The following is a 20904-nucleotide window of genomic DNA, read 5'->3' as shown; positions in this document are numbered from 1 at the left end:
GGTCACGGGGGCTGGTGTGACCCTTCCCAGACTAAAGATCAAGCATGTGTGTCCTTTGGCTTTGAAGTCCTGTGGGGGTGGAGTCTGGGGCCCTTATCGCAGTGGGTATTGGGTACTTAATGTGTTTGTGGAGCAGCCTGAAGTCAAGAGGTCATCTCTGCAGCCCAGGCTTGCAGCCAGAGCGGACCCAGGACCCTCTATAAAGGCTGTGGGAAGGAGGACTGGCTCCAGCAGTGGCCAGCCCGCAGTCCAGGATGAGGTGCCTCGTGGTGCTCCTTGCAGTGCTCACCCTTTCCCAGGGCAGTGGGATCTCCAGGTGGGTATCAGGCACCCAGGGAGGGGAAGGGGGTCACATGCACCTGCTCTGGGCGGGTGTCTCCTGGTCTTTCACCTGTCTCCGTGGCTGTGGGTTCCAGGAGAGTCTTGCCTTTGTGTTTGGGACCTTTCCCTCAAAGTCTGCCCCGCCACTGCAGGGGTGATGAGCAGCAACGCAGGGTCAGACGGGCAGCCTGAGAAATGAAGGGGGTGGCTTCTGGGGTCAAACTGCCTGTGATCTGATCCCTAGCTCCATCACTAACCTGACTCCCTGTGCCCTGTTTCCTCTTCCACTGTAAAATCAGGATAACAGAAAGCATCTCTCTCTCTCAAGGTTGTCGTGAGGAGTGTATGAGTTGGTATTTGTCAAATGCTTTGAGCAGTGCCTAGCACATGATAAAAAAGCTATGTATGCATTTCTTAGACAAAATAAGTTCTCTCTTTGGGCAAAATTCCCAAGTTCTCCTTCAAAACTAATAACCGATAATTTTTTATTTGATACTTTTTGGGAAATAATTAAAAAAGAAATAATCTCTCCACCCAACCTGGGGCTCGAACTCATGACGCCAAGATCAAGAGTCACCTGCTCTACGGACTGAGCCAGCCAGGTGCCCCATAACTAATATTTCTTGAGCTGCTTTTTGCTGGGTGCACTATGCTTCCTGGATTTGGTAGATATTATTATTTGTATGTTACAGATGAGGCAACTGTTGTTTGAGGAGGGTCCTTGAGCTACCCAAGGCCACATGGTTCATAGTAGAGGAGCTAGGACTTGGTCCCAAGTAGACTTACATTTTTGCCACAAAATCACCCTATCTCCAGTTCCTAACCTGGAGCTCCATCAAGCCATGAGCCTGGGGAGACCTGAATCCACCCCTGGGAAGCTGGATCCCTGAAAAGGGGCCAGGGGACCTTTGACAAGTCAGAGCTCCTTGTGTCTTGAAAGGGAAGTTTTTTCTAACCAGGCTTCGGGTTGTTTCAGTTCAGGAACTGGACAGCACTGGAAGTGGAGGTTTCCATGGTGGTTGGAACCTCCCCGTTCTTGGCGTGGGGCAGTGGGCTGCCGGTGTCCCTCTGAGGGAGGTTCTCTGGGGCCTCATGCTAGACAAAGCAGCTCAGTAGAGAGGCAGTTGCCCCTGTGGGAGTCACCAGGCCTTCCACGAGTGGATCCTGAGCTGAGTGGGAACAGGAGCTCAGCAAGCAGAACACTTTGGGGACCAGGACATGGGGACACAGGAAATGGCAACTGTAGGATTGGGCCCAGGAGCCTCTTTCCTTTTGGGCTTATGTCCTTTTTTATCATCAGAGACAAAAGCTGAGAAATGTCGTAGGACCTTTTATTTCTGTTGGGTCCTGGCTGAAGTCACACTTGAGGGCTGGGGAAGGGAGGCACCAGAAAGAGAGACCATAAGTCCCGTACAGGGCTGTTCCATCTGGGATCTGTTTGGATTGTGAACAACATGAGAAAACCCATTTTCTCTGAGAGTCTTAGATCTCCTGCCATTTTCTTACTCTCCAAGCCCTTTCACAGCTGTGGTCTCCACTTGTCCTCTTTTCCTTAAATCAGCCCCGAAGAGGAGGACCACATACCTCTTAGAACTAGAGGGACTCCAGGGTCATCAGCCTGCATTACTTCAACCTATAGGAGGGGAAACTAGGAGCCAGAGAGGTGAAAGCCAGAAGAAGTTGGTCAGAGGCGAGGCTGGAAAATGGCTGGAAAGGAAGGAGGTCACCCGTTTTGCAGGGACGGAGGTGAAGCTCAGAGGACCTTGGGGGGCTACTGAAGGTGCCACAGACTGCAAAGCAGGGTCTAGAACCCTTCCACTGTTCTCCCTCTCAATTCTCTTCTACGATTTGCTTCCATCATCCAACACCTAAACTCTATCAGAAGGTCCTCTATCTTGAGGACCACACTCTGTGCTGAAACCCTCTGAAGAATTTCTACACATATTAGGTTACCCAAAGCGCCAATCACAGGGGTCGCAAAGGAGGGAGCATTTTCAGAGTGTGGGGGACATCGTTTCCTCTCCAGAGAGCGTGCTTCCAGATGGCAGAGACTGTACCCGTGGGTCCCACGCGATGTCTGGCCCATAGTAGAGAAGCAGCGAGAATTTGGAGACTGAATGAATGACGTTATGTCTCTCAAACCTCGGAGTTGGGGAACTCATGAGCAGGCTATAAAATCTATCCACCGAGTCTCCATCAGCAGTGAGAAAAGAGGAAGGACTAGGGAACACCAGAGTGTATTACATTTGGTAAGGGTAGGCACGGAATTGTGAACTGATGTAAAATTTAATTTTTCCTTTGAGTTACGATTAAAAAAAAAAATGTGGGAAAGTGGCTTACAGAACCTAGAGCCTCTGGGCACTTTTCTGAGGCCGGTTAGCCCTGAGGAGATGCCCACTGGCATCACTAATTCTTCCCTGTCTCCTCAGGGTCCCTCTATACAAAGGCAAGTCACTGAGAAAGGCCCTGAAGGAGAATGGGCTCCTGGAGGACTTTCTGAAGAAGCACCCGTATTCCATCAGCAAGAAGTACTCTAGCCTAGCAAAGGTGGCCAGCGAGCCCTTGACCAACTACCTGGACGTGAGTGGCTCTCCCCTCCCCTTCCAATAATGGTTCTCGCACAGAGTGTGCTGGACGTCTTCTCCTGGCCCCCTCCTCTTTCCCCTTCTAGAAATCAGGAAGTCCTGTGGGCTGCGGAGGCCGTCCCCCTGCCTCTCAGTCAGCTCCACACAGGGCCAGCAGCCCGGGCAAAGGCGAGGCTCTGAAGGTCACTGCCGGAAGGGTCTGAGCTCAGGCGACCTGCAGACATCCCTCAGGGGCACATGATCTGCTCCCAGGTGTACCCCCATGCCTGTCTTTCCCAGCCCCGGTGACCCATGTCTTAGTCCGGGCTCAGCAGGGATGGGGTTCTGGTGCCCATCTGCAGCCGCCCAGGACATGACAGGAACGCCTCTTGCGCGCTCTTCCTTCCTGGAGCCTGTCTTCCCCTCATCTGTCGCTCTTGGCAGTAAACAGCCTTTTTTCTCCTGTGAGCTTGTTGCCTTATCTAGGTCCTGCTTGGCCCTGTCCCAACCCTAAGTTCTGACACCTGGGGAGGCTGGCAAAGAGGGGTGTCAGGGACAGTTTGGGTTGACCCGGGGTCTGTACTTCCCGGTGTCCCTTCTCTATGTCCCTGCCCCTGGCAGGCGGGGCCCAGTCTTCCTACCAGGGAAGGGTGATGTTCTGATCTAACATCTGCTACTGGGGCTGATTCCCACAGGAGTTGTAGGGCTTATAGGAGGGACAGGCCAGCGCAGCTGGCGGAGAGGAGCCCAGTGTGGCGGTTGGAGATGAAGAACCCTCCCCAGTAACCCTCACTCCCCTCTCTTCCCTTGTACTTCATGCCGAGCATTGACCCATATCCCTATGCTCTACTCCCCGCCCTTAACCCTGTGCTATCTGTCCCCAGTGTCAGTATTTTGGGAAGATCTACATCGGGACCCCACCCCAGGAATTCACCGTGGTGTTTGACACTGGCTCCTCTGACCTCTGGGTGCCTTCTGTCTACTGCAAGAGTTATGCCTGCCGTGAGTGACCTCCCTTTCCAACCCGGCCCTCCAGGCTCTGACCCCAGGGCTGCTCTGCCTGCCCTGCGTAGTGAAAGGAGAAGGCTGGCCTTCTTTGGAGCCTACTCTGGAAGTCTGTGAATTTCAGTGACATCCACAGATGATTACGGAGGCCTGGCCACTTTGGACAAAAGATGTTAAACACCCCAGGCAGAGATGGGGTCAGGCTTCATGTTTTTAATGCCAGAAATCAAGGTCAGGTGTTGGTCCTGTGGATTCTGGCTGCGTCGGAGGCTACATTGGGGGATTTTGGACAAGAGGTTGGGTCAGCCTGGAAACAAGGAGCGGGCTTGCTTGGATTCTGGCCACTGCTCTTGAGTTGCAGGGTGCTGGGGGAGAACGTGGGTGCAGGAGAGCTTGCTTGGACATTCCCAGCCTCCCAGTTGTGCCCCATATCCTTGCTCAGCCCCTCCAACTGCCCGCAGATTGAGAAGGTGTGCAAATCACGGGTCAAATGTGTAAAGCACCAGCTGGAAATTAGGGGAACTTAAGCTCTTTATTTTTTAAAGAAATTTTATTTATTTGAGAGAGAGCAGAGAGCACAAGCTGGGGGAACAGCAGGCAGAGAGAGAAGCAGGCTCCCCACTGAGCAGAGAGCCCGATGCGGGGCTTGATCCCAGGACCCTGGGACCGTGACCCGAGCCAAAGGCAGACGCTTAACTGACTGAACCACCCAGGTGCCCAGTATTTACTTATTTACTGAGCCTCTGTCAGGAGCTAAGGCACGCTGCTGACCCTCCTTGGGTCTTTGGTTCTCCTTCCTATCAAATGGGGCTGGGATATGCCAGGAGGTTCTGGGAGAATGAAATCACCTGGCCTATCATTAGTGATGAATAAACATTTACTATATGGTACTAACTGATTTCTCCAACAAGCCTGGGAAATTGGTGCTCTTGTTACCCCCTTTACCAGAGAAGGAAGCAAAGTTCAGAGAATAAAAGAGTCTTGCCTAAGATTACAAAGCTGGAGAAAGTAACAAGTCTATGGAAACCCCAGGAATGGCTTTTTTCTTTCTTGTTTGGTTTGGAAGCTACACAGGTCGCTCTGGGGTTCCGAGAGGTGGGTCGAGCAGCAAAGGATAATTTTTCTTATTAAACCCTGGGGGATCAAGAGAGGGGGGCTGCTTATTTTCTGCAGTGAGAATGATTGGTATGTAGACCACATTTCTTACAAGGCCTAGTGAGGATCTCAGCCCTGGCTGTTACTGTCAAGGGTAAGAAAATTCTACAGGCCTCACTAACCCTGGGTCTGTGTTTCAGAAAGCCATCACCGCTTCGACCCGGCCAAGTCCTCCACCTTCCAGAACCTGAACGAGCCTCTGTCTATCCAATACGGCACCGGCAGCATGCAAGGCTTCCTGGGCCTTGATACCGTCACTGTGAGTGGGGTTTGGGGCCAGTCGGGGCTCACTTTTCTTTCCCTGGTGCCTGCTCTGCCTCCCATCCACCCAGGCCCTGGCAGGCTGCACCTCCAGCGGGGGTGGAGAGGCCCTTTGCGTCCTGTCCATGCACCCCCCACCCCACCCCGACCCCTGGTGGGGGCCTTGGTGGGTAGGGATTCTGAGAGCGGTCTTAACTGGCTGGGACTGTGGCTCATCCCTCCCTCCTCTCCTTCCCAGACCAGCCCCTGGAGTTCCCCCTGAGAGGCTTCTCCGTGCCCTGTTTCCACCTTCCCCATCCTCTTTCATCTGTCCTTGCCATAGTTGGTTCCGAACCCTGAGCCTGTGCCAGCTCCCCAGTGTCGCCTGTGGGTCTCACTGTAAACTGAGTTCTTAGGAGGGAACTATTATCCCCATCACGCAGACGAGGAAACTGAAGCTCCCAGGAGCTGATGACTTGCCTAAGTCGCACAGCTGGTGGCTGGGAGCTGAGTGTCAGAGCTGAACTTAGTACATAGTACTAAGTACTACATAAATAGTACTAAGTATTATATAAGTAGTACATAGTACTAATTAGTACATAGAAGGGCTCAGAACTAGGTTCCTGCTTTCCTTCCTCACCCACTATCCAAGGTTCAAAGTCAAGCAGCATCCCCTGGGGCTTATTACCTCCATCTTCCTTGAGCTCTTCCTGGGCCTGGCTGAAGGCTCTTTTGCTTTAAGCCCAAAGGGACCCAATTCTTCTCTGCTGATGGCCCTCTCCTCAGGCTTGTCCATTGGCAGGACAAGTGCCCACCCACCTCAGGCCTCCCCAGGGGTCGTTGCCAGACAGTGGAGGCCCCAGAGCCGCTGGCTGAGGTGGCCCCAGCAGACAGGGCCCCAGGGAAGGGGAATCTCCTGCCCATGTCCTACTTCCTCTGAGGCCTGGAGCCGCTGGTTTTCTTTTCTGCTGTTCTCAGTTTAGGGGGAAATCCCACATCTTCATGGAGGGGCTGGCCCGAACCTGCTGGCCTCAGCCGTGGGGCATCGGGTGGCCTTCATTTGCCCTCCTGGGACGGGGGTAGGAGAGAAAACCATGGGGGTCAGGCCCCATGGAAATGAGGACAAGTTGGGGTATTGGAGGAGGAGAAAGAAAATAGGCTTGGGCAGAGAAGTGCCGGTCAAGGGCTCAGAGGTATGAGATCAGGTGTGAAAAGCGGGGTGAGCACGAAGGGACTCTCAGACAAAGGCCAACTCCCGAGTGCCACTGGGGGTCTCTGGAGGGTCCTCACAAGGGGTGACATGACTGGACGTCCGTTTTCAAAGCTCACTTGGGCTGCATGTGTGGTGGGTGGTTTGGCTATAAGGGGACAGAGTGGAAGCTGGAGGCCCTGTGAGCTCAGAATGGGTGGGTGGGCTCAGCAGCCTTCCAGGGAAGTGGGCAGATTAATAGGAGAGCTGGAGGGAGAGATACCCTAGCTCAGCACCATTAATGTCCAAGGGCCAATCATTTCCTAAATGCTCAATACGGGTTTGGCGTTCGTATTATATGGGCCTAAGCATTGCCTTGAGATGCAGATGTTATTATTCCATTTAACAGATGAGGGGAGGGAGGCTCGGGGAGGGGCTTGTACAAGGTCACACCGTCAGCATGCAACAGAGCAAGGGTGCACGCTAGGTCCATTGGATGCTAAGGGGGTGCATGTTCTCTCTGCCCTTTGTGCTGTCTCCAGCTGTTCCCTGGCAGATGCCCCAGGTGTCACTGATGGTAGGGCTGCAGGTTGGCAAAGGGCCTTGGAGCATCCCTCACCCCAACCCCTTCTCCAGGCTCACCCCACAACTTCTGCACGTGAGCACTGCTGTCTGCACCCTTCACCATGTCCTCTCTTCCTCCATCCCTGGCCTTGTTAGGGTCGTTCCTTCATGACCACGGTGCAGAGCTGGGAAACGAGGGTTTTTCCTCTCTTAAGCTCACATGACTGCATTGCCCATAGGAGGGCAGGTGAGCCCCCTCGCTCCAAGGCTGATCCCGATACAGGCCTGCCCCGGAATCTTCCTGCCTCTGGCCAAAGGCCCCTGGTGGAGGTCTCTCGGCTTCTCTTGCAGGTCTCCAATATCGTGGACCCCCAGCAGACCGTGGGCCTGAGCACCAAGGAGCCTGGCAACGTCTTTACCTATTCTGAGTTCGACGGGATCCTGGGGCTGGCCTACCCCACTCTGGCCTCTGAGTACTCGGTGCCTGTGTTTGACAACATGATGCAGAAGCACCTGGTGGCCCGAGACCTATTCTCTGTGTATTTGTCCAGGTAGGAGCTGCCCTCAGCCAGGGCCAGACTTCCAGGGCCTGGCAAGGTCTCTTGGCCAAGGAGTGGCTATCCATTTGGGACACTGCAATTCAAGAATGGTGGCTAGAATCCAAGCAAACCCTCTCCTTCTTTCCAGGCTGACCCAACCCCCTTTTGACCCAACCCAAAGCCTCCAATGTAGCCTCCGATGCAGCCAGAATCCACAGGACCAACACTTGACCTTGTTTTCTGGCATTTAAAACATGAAGCCTGACCCCATCTCTGCCTGGGGGCGTTTAACATCTTTTGTCCAAAGTGGCCAGGCCTCCGTAATCATCTGTGGATGTTACTGAAATTCACAGACTTCCAGAGTAGGCTCCAAAGGAGGCCAGCCTTCTCCTTTTTCTATCCAGGAAACTGAGGTGTGGGAGGGACGGTCATACTGGGAACTGGTGGCTGAGTCACATCTGGAGCCCAGGGCTCCTGACTCCCAGTCTGGTGCTCCCTGCTCTGTCTTCCTGCAGCTCAGCTGGACAGAAGGGTGGGTGGCGGAATGGGGAGAAGAGCGCCACACTCAGGAGAAGGAAGGTATTGGGCAACCGAGGTCAAGGGCACCCAGGTGAGGGGTATATTGGTGCATTCATTTGCTCAACCAATATTTATAGGCTGCTACTATGTGCAAATGCTCTGGCAGAAGAAGGGGATACATTAGCAAAACAGACAAACTGGGAGTTAACTTTCTAGCGGGGGAGCAGACAACACACAATTACACAATTTTGCTTACAGTTGTGAGAAGGGCGCTCACTGCAGGCAGATCTGGGTGCCAGGAGAGCTTAGTGATGAGGGAAGCCCTGTCTGGTGGAGGTGCGTGTGCAGGGCAGGCAGGGGAAGCTTCTCTGAGGCACGTGTGGGAGCTCCCCAGGTGAGACAGAGGATAGCACTCTGCGGGCAGTGGCGACAGCACGTGCTAGGGCCCGGGGGCAAGACAGAGCTTGCTGCGGGGTCTAGAAACTAAAAGCAGCTGGTTGGGAGCAGGTGACACTCCTGTGCCTGCGCTTCCTGGCTTCAAGGAAAGCCCCAGAAGGAACAGAGGGGTAGGAGGTGGCAATTTTAATGCAAAGTCTGTAGGACTTGGTTGAAGACCCTTTCCCCTATTGTAGCTGAAGGGTGGGGATGGGGGCTGGGCACAGGACAACAGTTACGGGTTGCCCCAGCCAAGCCTAGTGGTCATATGAACTGCGTGATGGTTAGTTCCCACCTCCCCTGCACTCTGCAAGCTGCAGATGCTGCCTCAGTCTGGGGGCGGAGGAGCTCAGAGAGCGGATGCTCTTATCAGGGAAAAGCCCCAAAGATCAGGGAGGTGGGAGAGCTCATTTAGGGTCTGCAGGGAGGAAGTGGGGGTCAAGGGCAGGGAGGATGGTGGGACTGGTCTTAGCTGCCTCCCTCCCACCATGTGGGGCTGTGGCTCCTCCTCTCCAAGCCAGGGTGTCCGAGGGCCACCATATGCCTTTCCTTGGTTTCAGGAATGGCCAGGGGAGCATGCTCACGCTGGGAGCCATTGACCCATCCTACTACACAGGCTCCCTGCACTGGGTGCCCGTGACCGTGCAGGAGTACTGGCAGTTCACCGTGGACAGGTGAGTGAGCAGCAGCCCTAGCTCCAGGGGAGGGGGACGCCAGGGCCTGGGGATTAGCTCGCAAGGCTCCGAGAAGGACCGCAGCCCAGGCGCTTGTAAGCCCGGCCCATCAGATTCTGAGCTGGCCCCTTGCAAGGCCAGTGAGCTCAGTCAGCGAGAACGCTGACATTCCCCACGGCTTTATTAGTAAGAGTAAGAGTGCTGCACTCTCTGAGCTCTTACTACCTGTAGACATTGGGCTGAGTGACAACAGGATGGTCTTGTTCACGCCTCGCTGAAACCCTAGGAGGTGGGGGCCACACTAGTATCCTCATGTTATAATTCACTAACGTGAACCTCATGACAGTCCATTGGTGAGGTCAGGGAAGGGGTTGTTAATGTACCCATTTTGTGGATGAGAAACCCAAGGTCAGGAAGGATGATAATTTGCACAAGGCCTGCAGCAAGTGAATGGCGGGGGAAAAGCTTGACACTGGCGCTTTAGGCATCCAGTGCTGGATTTATTCCACCCTTAGTGCATGTGACTTCCGTGGTTTTGAAAAAAGATTGATTTGTGTATTTGAGGGTTGGGGAGTGGCCGAGTGTCCTAAGCTTGGGCTCCCCGCTTCCTGAGGATCCTGGCAGGGGAGGATGGGAGGGACCAGGGACAGGGGCTAGATGCTGGACTCACCACGAGGCTGTCTTCTCTGCACTCTGCAGGGTCACTGTCAATGGCGTGGTGGTGGCCTGTGATGGTGGCTGTCAGGCCATCCTGGACACAGGTACCTCCATGCTGGTTGGGCCCAGCAGTGACATTCTCAACATCCAGACAGCCATTGGAGCGACACAGGACCAGTACGGTGTGGTAAGGCCAGGCCCATTTCCCCAGAGGGGCTGGGGTGTCTCAGGAGGCCTTCCCCGTGGGCTTCCAGCCTGGCCCACTGTGGCTGTCGGGACTCTCCCATCTCACACAGAGGCCAACATCTGGCCTCCTGTCTTCCAGGAGGATCGTGCATCCCTGACTCACTGAGCTCTGCTCTACCCCATTTTTCCTCACCCACACACGGTTCTCCTTGCTTCCCTGACTGCTAAGTGCTCCTAGGGTCCTGGAGGGGGCACTGACTGAGCCTGGAGGGGAAACACGGAGGCCAATCCCCCTTTGTCTCAAGCTGGTGCTGTTCCTGCCTTGGCTGACAGGAGGTCCCACTCCTGTCAGGAGGCCCGGAGGGCCTCCCTAGAGTCCTCTGAGTGGGGAGGACTTGGTGGGGAGGCCCCTCCACACCAATTCCAGTGCAGAGGAAGGGGTCCTGCCTTGGCCTTTCTCTGCCTCATCGAGCCCGATCAGATCTATTGCCCATCTGAGATGACTTTCCTCTGGCCTTCAGTTTGACATCAACTGCGGGAACCTGAACAACATGCCTGATGTGGTCTTTGAGATCCACGGCCAAAAGTACCCTCTGCCCCCCTCCGCCTACACCAACACGGTAGGACCTCTTGGGAGAGGAAGCCTGGGTTCACCTAGCCCCCCCCCCCCCTGCTCTCCTGGCAAGTCAGTTGGAAAGTGGTGTGCAGGAGGGGGAGTTAGACAAACTGGCCTTTCTGAGTGGGGCCCTGCTGTCCTCAGGCCTCCCCTGTGGCCGCTGGAGACTCATGATGGGAGAAATGGGTCAGACAGAAAGGACAGAGCCCGGGCAGCCTGTGGGAGGTTTGGGTAGGCTGGACCACAGCCCCTGGGGAACCTCCATGCACTGGTCTTGCTTCTAAGCCCAGAGGCCTGGAGCTTTCTCTAGGACTTTCGTAGGTAGCCTGGGCTTTGTGGGGACCCAGTCCTTATCCCCCCCGACCCACTGGCCTCAGCTTTGACCTAGCCCTGAGCACACACAACTGGCAAGGCCTTGGGTCCCCAGGCCTGGGCTGGCTGGTCAGCAGGGCAGTAGATGCTGAATGAAGGGGGGGTGCCAGAGAGGACAAGTGAGGGGGACTGGGGTAAGGGGACCCCACTGAGTGAGCTTGCATGAAGTTGCTTGATTTTCTGAATATCAATTTCTTCATCTATCGAATGGGATGAATCTGATACTCGTCTGCCTCCCTCAGAAGGTGATTTCAAGGATGAGAGGAAGTGCTAGCTGGGAGAGAGACTACAGGGGGTGGGATGCTGGGCCACCCACAGACATGGTGACCCGGCTTGGGCCCAGCTTCATCTCAGCCTTGCCTCCCCCAGGACATGGGCTTCTGCTCTAGCGGCTTCCAAGGTGAAGGTGATTCCCAGCTGTGGATCCTGGGGGATGTCTTCATCCGCGAGTACTACAGCGTCTTTGACAGGGTCAACAACCGCCTGGGGCTGGCCAAGGCCATCTGATGGCACCGCTGAGCACGGACCAGGGATGCGCATGCCCACACACACACGCACCTGCACACATACAGATCAGGTTTTCAGGTGCATATTTCAATAAATACCATATCTCTGCAAAGTGTGGCTTCTGTTGGGCCAAAGCCCTACGCTGCTATGGGGGTGGGGACGTGGCATCACGTGTTGTCCGGGAGCACTGGGTCTACATGGGTAGGAGAGGGTTGGGGACACTGTTGTTGGGTGGAGACTTTCACAAAGGATTTGGCTACTTCAAGCTTAGGTCAGGTAAAAGCAATACGTGTTTTGCCTTTGAGTTCTTCCACTCTCGATCTTTCTGGGGAAACGGTGCAGTAGGAGAGAACTTTGCAGGAGGAGGCATGTACCTAGAGAAGGTTTGTACCTGGGGATTAAGGGCTTGGCGTAGGGGCCTGGATAGAGAACATTGGCCCAAAGAGAGAAAAGCTCTAAGTCTGTTAAGAAAAGGGCTTCAGGGCATTTGGAGAACACAGTCCACGGTGGAATAGGCAGAAGGTAGCTGGGAAGGTCTAAGGGTCCTGAGATTGTCATTAACCTTGAGAATGAGCCACGGTTGAGAGCCCATCCTTAGTCTTATGCTCTCTGAACCTGACTCACCTGCTCACGGAGACTGACTCCATCACTGGGGCAGATCCGCCTGTAAGGGCTCTGGGAAGCTGAGAGTCAAAGCCAACACCAGTGCTCCGTGATGACTCCGAGGTCTCAGAGAGGACCCCCAGTGCTCAATGAAGACCCTCTAGTGCTCGGCCAGGACCCCAAGTTCTCAGAGAGGACCCTAGTGTGCAGTGAAGACTTCCTAGTGCTCAGTGAGGACCTCCTAGTCCACGCTGTCAGAGGACTCCTGCTCCCAGGTTCCAGCAGCTCCTTTTAGGAGGGGAGAGGCCACATAGGAAATGCAGACCAGAGGGTTATAACAGAGGGATCCAGGTGAATTTAAGGGGCTTTCCCAGTTAAACCCCATGGGGGTCAGGCAGACAAGCTTCTTGGGGGGGTTCGAGCCCCCTTTTAGGCTCCCTGGACAGTGCTCAGCTGAGCTGCACGCATTTGCTCCCTTGACCCGCTTTCCTTTTTCTTTGTGCCCCTTCTCTTGGCAGTCTCCCAACAGGCTTCTGTTTTCTAAATCACAGCCAGTCTGGTGCCCAATTTTGTGACTGGGCTCCAAGTCACACCTTTACAGTGGCTGAACTCTGAGAAGGCTTGGAAAGGGGGCTGGGGCTAGGTTCGCATCTGGTCTATGCCCCACCTTATCCTAACCACGCTTGCCCTGCAAACAGCTGGGGAGCGAGAGCGTCATGCAGGCAGCTGTCTCAGAGATTGAGAGCAAAGCTAAGGATCCAGATCCGTGGCACTTAACAAAGGAGACTGTCCTTTAGGAAGAGGGATGGGGGAGGGGCTTCCAGTGGGAGCTGCTGCTGGGGTCCTGTTAATAGTCTGGCCTGGGGGCGGGGGTGGGGGAAATCTCTTGGGGTCTTTCTCAGCTGTATGCAAAGACAGACAAGATGAGGGACACACGGCAGTGGAGATGCTGTCCTCAGCACCCACCTGGGTCTGTGGCTGGGCACCCAGTGGCCTCTGGCCAGGAAGGAGCGGGGGTTGGGCTGTGGGGGTGGTGGGAGGATGTGGGGGAGGAAGAGCTCAGGCTGTAGTCCCAGGTGACCTGAGGAGCTGCGGGTGGGCTGGGGCAGAGACTACAGGAGAATGTTCCAGGACTTTAAGAATAGAGGGTGGGCCTTGGTGCCTGGGTCTTACAGGATTGGGGAGGACAGCATGTACCAAGGAGTAAGTTCTGGCTTTGGGCAACTTCTCTAAGCCTCACTTCTCTTATCCAAGACCAATACTGCCTGTTTGCCAAGAATGAGACAGAACTGGGCCACTCTCATTATTTTTAGGCTTCTTGTAGATTAAAAAAAAAATGCCAAACAAGCTCACAAAAATTGTGTCATATTTCAATGGTCTACACTTAGTAAATTGCATTTTAAACATCCAAACTTCCAGAAAGCCCATACAGGATGACTTTCATAAATGGGAAGCTAGGACCGAATGGCCCCCCATTGCAGCACCCCTGGCCCACCTGACCCCAGTTATAGTCCCTGTCCTGAGCAAGTAGTGAGACGGCCCCTCCTGGGATTTCTCCTAGCTTCAGAGGATGCCCTGTCTGCCATGTTCTCCATACCCAGATCCCTTCGTCCAGCTTCTGTTTGCCCTTTGAACTTCAGCTGGCTCAAATCTCTCCAGGATGCTTCTGACCAGGCTGGGTTTGGGGCTCCCCAGGACCTCTCTGCCCAGCGCTCCCCTTAGCATAGTGCTCAGCGTTCTAACATTTGTTTCCTGTCTGTCTCCCTCACTGACTGTGGGCTCCCTGAGGACACACACTGCAGCTCTCATTTTGATATCCTGAGCCCCTAATTCACAGAATGCCTTCTTCAAGTATGACTGAATGAATGAGTGAATGAACCAATGATTTGATCAGTGAGGTCTTCAAGAGGGGAGCTGCTTGCGACTGGTTTCCCCCTTCCTCTTTGATCATTCCAACCACGCACCCATCCGCCACATTCAGGCCCCCTCTGCATCTTCTCCCTCCTGGTTGGAAGCCCAGAACACTCCCCATTCTTTGCTGTCCCTGGAGAAAAACTCAGCGGGTGTGGGAGGACAATGATAGGGAGAGAAGGTAGGGGTGGGGAGCAGGCTCCAGGGATTTAAGGTTCTGGGGGAGGGCACTCAGGGCTCTGCACCAGGCTGGGTTCTCTGTGGTGGGGCGGGGGCGGGGTGGTGGTGGTGGTGGTCTGCCAGGTGAGGAAGCAGACTTGGAAGGGCTGTCAGCACATCTGCCATTTGCTTGTAAAGAGGGGCAAGCTGGAGGCCAGTGGGGAGACGTGATGCTGGGCACAGGTTCCTGCAGGGCTGGGCGGCTCACTCCTGCTCTCCCACCTGCACTATCTGCCTGTGAGAACTGGGGCAGGGAGCACGTAGCTGAAGAAGCCTCTGTGGCTGCTCCTGGCCCTACCTGACCGTGACCGTGACCATGACCTTGACCATGACTGGCCCCTAGGCCTTTGTACCTCCTGCTCCTTTCGGTAGTTGTTCTTTCCACTCTCCCTGACCTGTGAATTGCTCCTCATCCTTCAAGATCAGCTCAAGTGTCCCCTGAGGTGACACCCCACTCTGCCAGACTTTTCTTCTGGCTTCTCAATTGCTCAGCAGGGATCTTTACAACCCACTTCTCCTGTTGTTTTTATTCACTTACACATGGGGGCTCTGCCAGAGTCTCTGATGAACAGGCATCTCACATCTCTGACTCCTCAGCACCCTGGGGGATTCCTGGCATGCCGTGGAGGCTGAGCAGACACCCAAGGGTGGCTTGTGCTTTGTTACATGAGCGGGCAAATCTATGGCTGGGTAGCAGGAATCATGAGTGCTGAGAAACACAAGTTCACAAAGACACGAGCGTGCGCATGTGCACACACACACAGGCACGCGTGCCAGCCCTGCACCCCACCTTGCCCCTGTACTCACGCAGGCAGAGGCCTCACCTCTGAGTCCAGCCCCATTTCCTGTCCCTCTCGCCCACCCCTGTCACTCAATTGCCAGCCAGATCCTCTCATGCTAATGAGAGGAAGCTTTGGCCAGAGAGAAGCTTGGAAAGGAAGTCTTTGAAATGGAAATGTTATGACAAAATGATGGATTGTTTTCTGAGCTGTGCAGTTGGTTTCTTGCTGGCAGCCCCAGAAGGGAGGATATAACTGAACCCGGAGTGGTAGAGGGTGCCCCTTGTCAGGAAGCCCGAGGCAGCAAGACAGGCAAGCGGGACCCACTCCGAGAGCTGGAAGTGGGCCATGGGAATGTGGGCTAAGGGACGACAGCGGGGCACGGAGAGGGGAAGGGCCTGGCCACCTCTCAGGAGCCCTGGCTGTGGCTGCTCTCCCTCATCTGTGTACCCCCCCGCCGACCCCTGGCATATAGCAGGAGGTCTGACCTTCGTTAGGCCTGGCCATACCTAGTGCCCTGCAGGCCTGGCCTCTGGGCCTTTGCACAGGCCATTCCCTTTGCTGGAAGCCCTGTCCACCGTCTCCAACCTATGAACTGCTCTTCCTCCTTCAAGACCAGCTTAACTGTTACCACCTCTGAGAAGACGCCAACCGCACACAATGGCCACCTCACCCAGAGCCTCCAAACCTCAGCGAGACTGGCTGGCTGACCACTGGCCGCTTGGTTTACTGGGGCCTAATTAGAATTTTCACCTGTCTTATTTATATTAAAAAATAGTTTTTGAGTACGTACCGTGTGTGAAGCATTGTCCTCTGCACTGTCTCTCGATAAACATGACAGATAGAACCTTCCATGGTCACGGAGCTCTGCGGGGACACGGATGATGGAGACAACACGTGTGTTTACTGTGGAGGTTGTGGGTGATTTTGGACTACCATGGGAGAAAGCAGAGAGGGCTCATGAATGCCAGAGGCTTCACAATGAGGTGGGTGAGACAGGCTCCAAGAGAAGGTGACATTTGAGCAAAGACATGCAAGAGGGGGTAAGGTGTGCGGATATGAAAGAGGGACAAGCATTATAGGTAGAAGGAACAGCGTGTGAAAATTAACACCCAAATGAGTTACCAGTAGATACAGAAGGATACATTATTATTTGTTTACACTTCTTACCTTTCTGAGATGACCCTTTGAGGGCAGGGGTCACTTCTCGAGCCTTCTGAATACTTCACAGCACTTGATACAGTGTAATTGTTCAGTGGATGTGTGTTGAATGAGTAAACAAACTCCAAGTTTGTCCTTTCTAAACTCCTACGCTGGATAAGGGCTGCCCAGACTCAGCTGTTGTCATGGAGCGCCCTCTAGTGGCCCAATTTCAAATGCCCGGTTTGTACATCTTTCTATGTTCTTTCCACCCTAGAAGGGTGGGGGGGGGGGTGGCAGTTCGGGTTGGGGTGGGGCCCGTTGTGGCCAACCACATCATAGAATTTACTACTAAGTCTGGGGCACAGTGCCAGCTTCTGCAGGAGGCACAGGGGGCATGGTCCCTGCGCCCCTGTTCTCAAAACCCCTCACTGGACTTCTCACTGGCTAACCTTTCCCTTCTCTGTTTTCTGGTATCCTCCCTCTCTGATCTTTCTGGATCATATGTAATCCCAGGATTACATTTGAGCTGGAGCTGGCCAGGCGAGGATGTGGCTGCTGTGTGTGCTGTGGGGCTTGAGAATGGCATTGGCCCTTCTGGGTGGTTCTGAGGCCTTCAACCTGAGGAGTTAGATCTCCAGGGAGCCTGGGCATCAGTTAGACACTCCCTGGAGCCTTGGGGCTGGGGTTAGGGCTAGATGAGATCCAATCCAAAGTTGTCTCCCTGCTCTGGCTGGTGGAATCATGCCTCCTCTTGGAGGACTGCTCATGCATGGCCCTGACCCCTCTCTGGGCTGGTGGTCTTGGCCTCCTCTGCATGACTCTGAAGTTCCATCTGTGGGTGCTGAGCTCTGCCACCTTTGTCCTTGCCCTGTCCTCTGGCCCCAGCCATGAAACCTGAGAGCCCCTTTCTTTCCCAGGGCTCTGCTTCGCATTGAGACCAGAATAACTCTGTCTTTAGAACTTTATTTTTAGGACCTCTGAGAAGGAACAAGGAGCCTCCAGAGAGACGAGTCCTGTGTTGGGGAAGGTCTGGGCAGGGACCAGTCATACCTTCCATACCTTCTGCAGCTTTGAACTGTTGCCTGGGAAGTTCTGTAAGCCAGAACCTCCCATGGGAGTGCTGGATCTCAGCCACAATCCCTGCATCAGCTCCCTGGGGGGTGTTTCTCATCCGAGAGCATCATTCATTAACCATGAAGTACCTCTGGGACTTCCGGAGTCGCCTTGGGGGCCAGTCTCTTGGCCTTGCTCCTGAGACAGTGAAGCAGGCCGCCCCACCCTGAGGCGATGCTGGGGCCAGAGTTCTGGCACCTGGGCCCATGGCCTGTCGGGTTTGGATAACAGCAAAAAGTGGAGAATCCCCGGCCATTTTCCTGAGTCCACACATGCCCAGGGTATGGCCACAGGCCACTCTGGGGAGACATAGGCCAGTCGAGGGAAGCATGAGTTGGAACGCGAGAAACTTGAGAAACCATAGTCTTTGGCCTGAGAGTCAGTAAGATGGAATGATAAGCAGGGGGGCGCAGGCGCCCCGAGGATGTTCTGGTCAGCTGGGAGCAGCTGGGCTAGGAGTTTGGACGGGACCTCAAGGACTGATGTGGACCCATGTTGCCCATGGGGGCTCCCTGGCAAAGGTCACTGGGCACTTGAGCCCGTGACTCCCTGACCCCTCGCACTCTCTGAGCACCTTGTCACCTCGGGTGGTGTCTTAGAGCAGATCACCACCAACCGGGCAGCTTAAACAATGGACATTTGTTTCTCATGGTTCTGGAGGCTGGATGTCCCGAGATCAAGGTGCTGGTAGGGCTGGTTTTTCCTGAGGCCTCGCTCCTGGCTTCAGAGAGCTACTTTCTGTGCACAACCCCTCCCCATGTCTCTTCCTCTTCTCCTAAGGACACCAGTCCTATTGGGTCAGGGCCCCACTCGTATGACCTCACTTTACCTTAATGGCCTCTTTAAAGGCCCATCTCATGGGGATCCTGGCTGGCTCAGTCGGTTAAGCGTCTGCCTTCAGCTCAGGTCATGATCCCAGGGTCCTAGAATCGACCCCCACATCGGGTTCCCTGCTCAGTGGGAAGCCTGCTTCTCCCTCTCCCTGTGCTCCGCCTGCTTGTGCACTCTTTCTCTCTCTCTCTCTCTCTCTGTGTGTGTGTGTTAAATAAATAAATAAAATCTTAAAACCTTTAAAAATAATAAAGGCCTATCTCCATGCAGTCCCACTGGCGACCGGGCTTCATCAGCATATTGAGTTTGGAGGGACAGTTCTGTCCATTACAAGTGGCATCCTGGGAGGGTGTCCTCCCCTTCCCTCACCTCCTGTCACCTCCACGCTGCCCTGCAGCTCCTGCTCCATCTAACCCCCAAAGAAGCCCCTTCCCCAGGGCTGCAGCTGCCTTAGTTGCTCAGAAACCTCTAGCTCCTTCTGAGACTGGCTGGCCCTGAGGGGTATGGCTCCAGTAGGACTCAGCATGCGTCCCCAAACAAGGGCAGAGAGAGGAACCCTGGAGAGTGAGTCACTTGTCTGACCTAGAGGGATGCAAGAGGGTGACATGCGGGACTCCGGTCTTTCCCATACAGCTGGGGGGGGGTGGTGGTCAGGCCTGAGGTCTGATACTGATCCCCCAGGCATGGGCCGGGGTCTTGTCCAAGTGCACTCTCTCCCCCTCTCCTATCACAGATTTACAAAATGTCTAGCATAAGATCTTTGCAGCCCAGTGGCATCCCAGTTGTGAGTTAACACGATCTTTGCCCTCAGGGAGTTTTGCAGGGGTGAGAGCTACTGGGAGCTTCATCATGGTGAGATTTATGGAGAGGGACCATATTTTACATTTTAAATATTTTGTCCTATTGTTCTCGCCATTGATTGCAGTGTCCTAAAAAAGGCTGGTAATTCTGAAATCAGACTCCATCTGCCAGATTGTTTCTTATGCCAATGAGTGTCCCAGTTTCGAGTCTAGGAGGTATGGCCCCCGTTCAGCCTGTGCTTCTGAGCGCCTGATGTGGGGCAGGGATCTGAGTGGAGGAAAGGGAGGCAGATCTGGCACCTGGACACCATCCCCAGTTGGGGGGCCCCCAGGCCTGCTCTGTGTTGGCTCACGGAAGCCTGTCCCTTTCTCAGGCAGCCCTCAAACCCTCTCCCCCTGCTCTGCCTCTCTAGGCCGGCCACCTGGACTTTGACAGCTTCTGGACAACCTCCAGAGGGCCCCCAGATGAGATGTGACCTTTATAATCCTGGCAGGGTTTGTTGGAGGGTCTGAGAGCTGAAGCCAGAGGGCAGCCGTGAGCTGTGACCTATGAGGACAAGCGAGGAAGGGGAGTTGCTGTGGGCTTGGCCAAAGCTGGGCTGGGCAGACTGGAGAGAAGCAGCCTCCCCTGACTTGCCCTTGAGGCTTTTGGCAACTTGGACGATATCCTTAGGTCTCCTGGTGGGCAGCCCCCTGTGTGTAGAGCCCTGGAGCTGAGGACTCTGGAGGCAGGCTTCGCCAGAGGGGATGGCAGGGAGGGGGGACCCTGAAAGCTTTCCTAGATGAAATAAGACTGATCCTCCAAGGTGGGCATTTCCAGAGGCTCTCTCACCGGACAGCAGAAGCTGGCCCTCCCAGGCGAGTCACCTCCTCTTCAGGGGGCAGGGAGGGGGTTTGTCTGGTAATCACCGATGCCATAGCCACCTGACCCCCATAGAGACTGTCCCTTGAGCTCTCTGGCCCTAGTGTGGGTACATGACTGTAGCGCACGGGCTCTGGGTGACCCAGAGGGGAGTAAACCAGAGCAACATGTCCTAGACAGCTGTGTTTCAGAGCTGTGCTGTGGGCCCACTCTGTCTCCTGGCCGATTTCCTCATAATGGATACGAGCTGTGTGAGTTTTCTATTGCCATGGCATTGAATTAGCACAAACTTAGTGGATTGAAACAGCGCAAATGTATGATCTCATAGTTCTGGATTTTGGAAGTCAGTGGGCTAAAATTAAAGTGTCAGTAGGACTGCCTTCTTTTGGGGAGTTCTAGGGGGCAATTTATGTTGTTGCCTTTTCCAGCATCCACGGGCTGTCAGCATTCCTTGGCTGGCGGTCTCATCACTCTGACCTCGGCTTCCATTGGCTCATCTCCTGACCTTGGCCTCTGCCTCCCTCTTGGAGGAGACTGTGATTACACTGGGTCCATCCACATAATCCAGGATCATCTCACCACCTTGTGACCCTTGATCACATCCACAAAGCCCTTTTTGCCATGTGAAGGTAATGTATTCAAAGGTTTCAGGGATGGGGGTGTGGACATCTTTGGGGAGCATATATTCTGTCTCCCATATCATCCTGTTGCTCTGATTTTGAAGTGCATATTGAGTTCCCCTCCGTGAGGCCCAGATCCAAGAGAGGAAGTGTCTAGTAGATGTGGGGGCTCCCCTCCTACCTGCCCAAAACCGTCCCCCTTGGGTAACTGATTAAGAGTCCATTTCCTTCAGAGCACACCTTGCCCTTGTACTCTGGGGATGGTTTTCTCTATGGTTTTCTCAGGACAAGCTCATTGAACACCATCCCATTGCCCTAATATTGGCACCCCAAACCACAGCAGGATGGCCTTCTTACGAAACCTCAGAGAGCTGAGAGCTAAGATGTCACAGCTAGATACTTGTCCCCACAAATCCCAAATCCAGCTCAGCCTACCAAGCCTCTCTGTCTTCTTGACTGAGAATTGTTTCTATGAAGGGA

At 54.4% G+C, this 20904-nt stretch overlaps 1 protein-coding gene across 1 annotated transcript; it reads left to right on the top strand.

Moving 5' to 3' along the window:
• The first annotated feature begins 221 nt into the window (after positions 1–221).
• On the top strand, positions 222–11645 carry LOC125098235 (chymosin-like). Its single transcript, XM_047726820.1, has 9 exons — positions 222–316; positions 2751–2901; positions 3770–3887; positions 5186–5304; positions 7390–7589; positions 9092–9205; positions 9905–10049; positions 10570–10668; positions 11406–11645. Exons 1-9 carry the CDS (start codon positions 255–257, stop codon positions 11541–11543), a joined length of 1146 nt encoding a protein of 381 aa, XP_047582776.1. The 5' UTR covers positions 222–254; the 3' UTR covers positions 11544–11645.
• Positions 11646–20904: the final 9259 nt, after the last annotated feature.

The sequence above is a fragment of the Lutra lutra genome, chromosome 4, assembly GCF_902655055.1.
Source record: "Lutra lutra chromosome 4, mLutLut1.2, whole genome shotgun sequence".
NCBI classification, from domain to species: Eukaryota; Metazoa; Chordata; class Mammalia; order Carnivora; family Mustelidae; genus Lutra; species Lutra lutra.
Note: the sequence above shows the minus strand (reverse complement) of the source record. Positions and strands in the feature narration are given on the sequence as shown.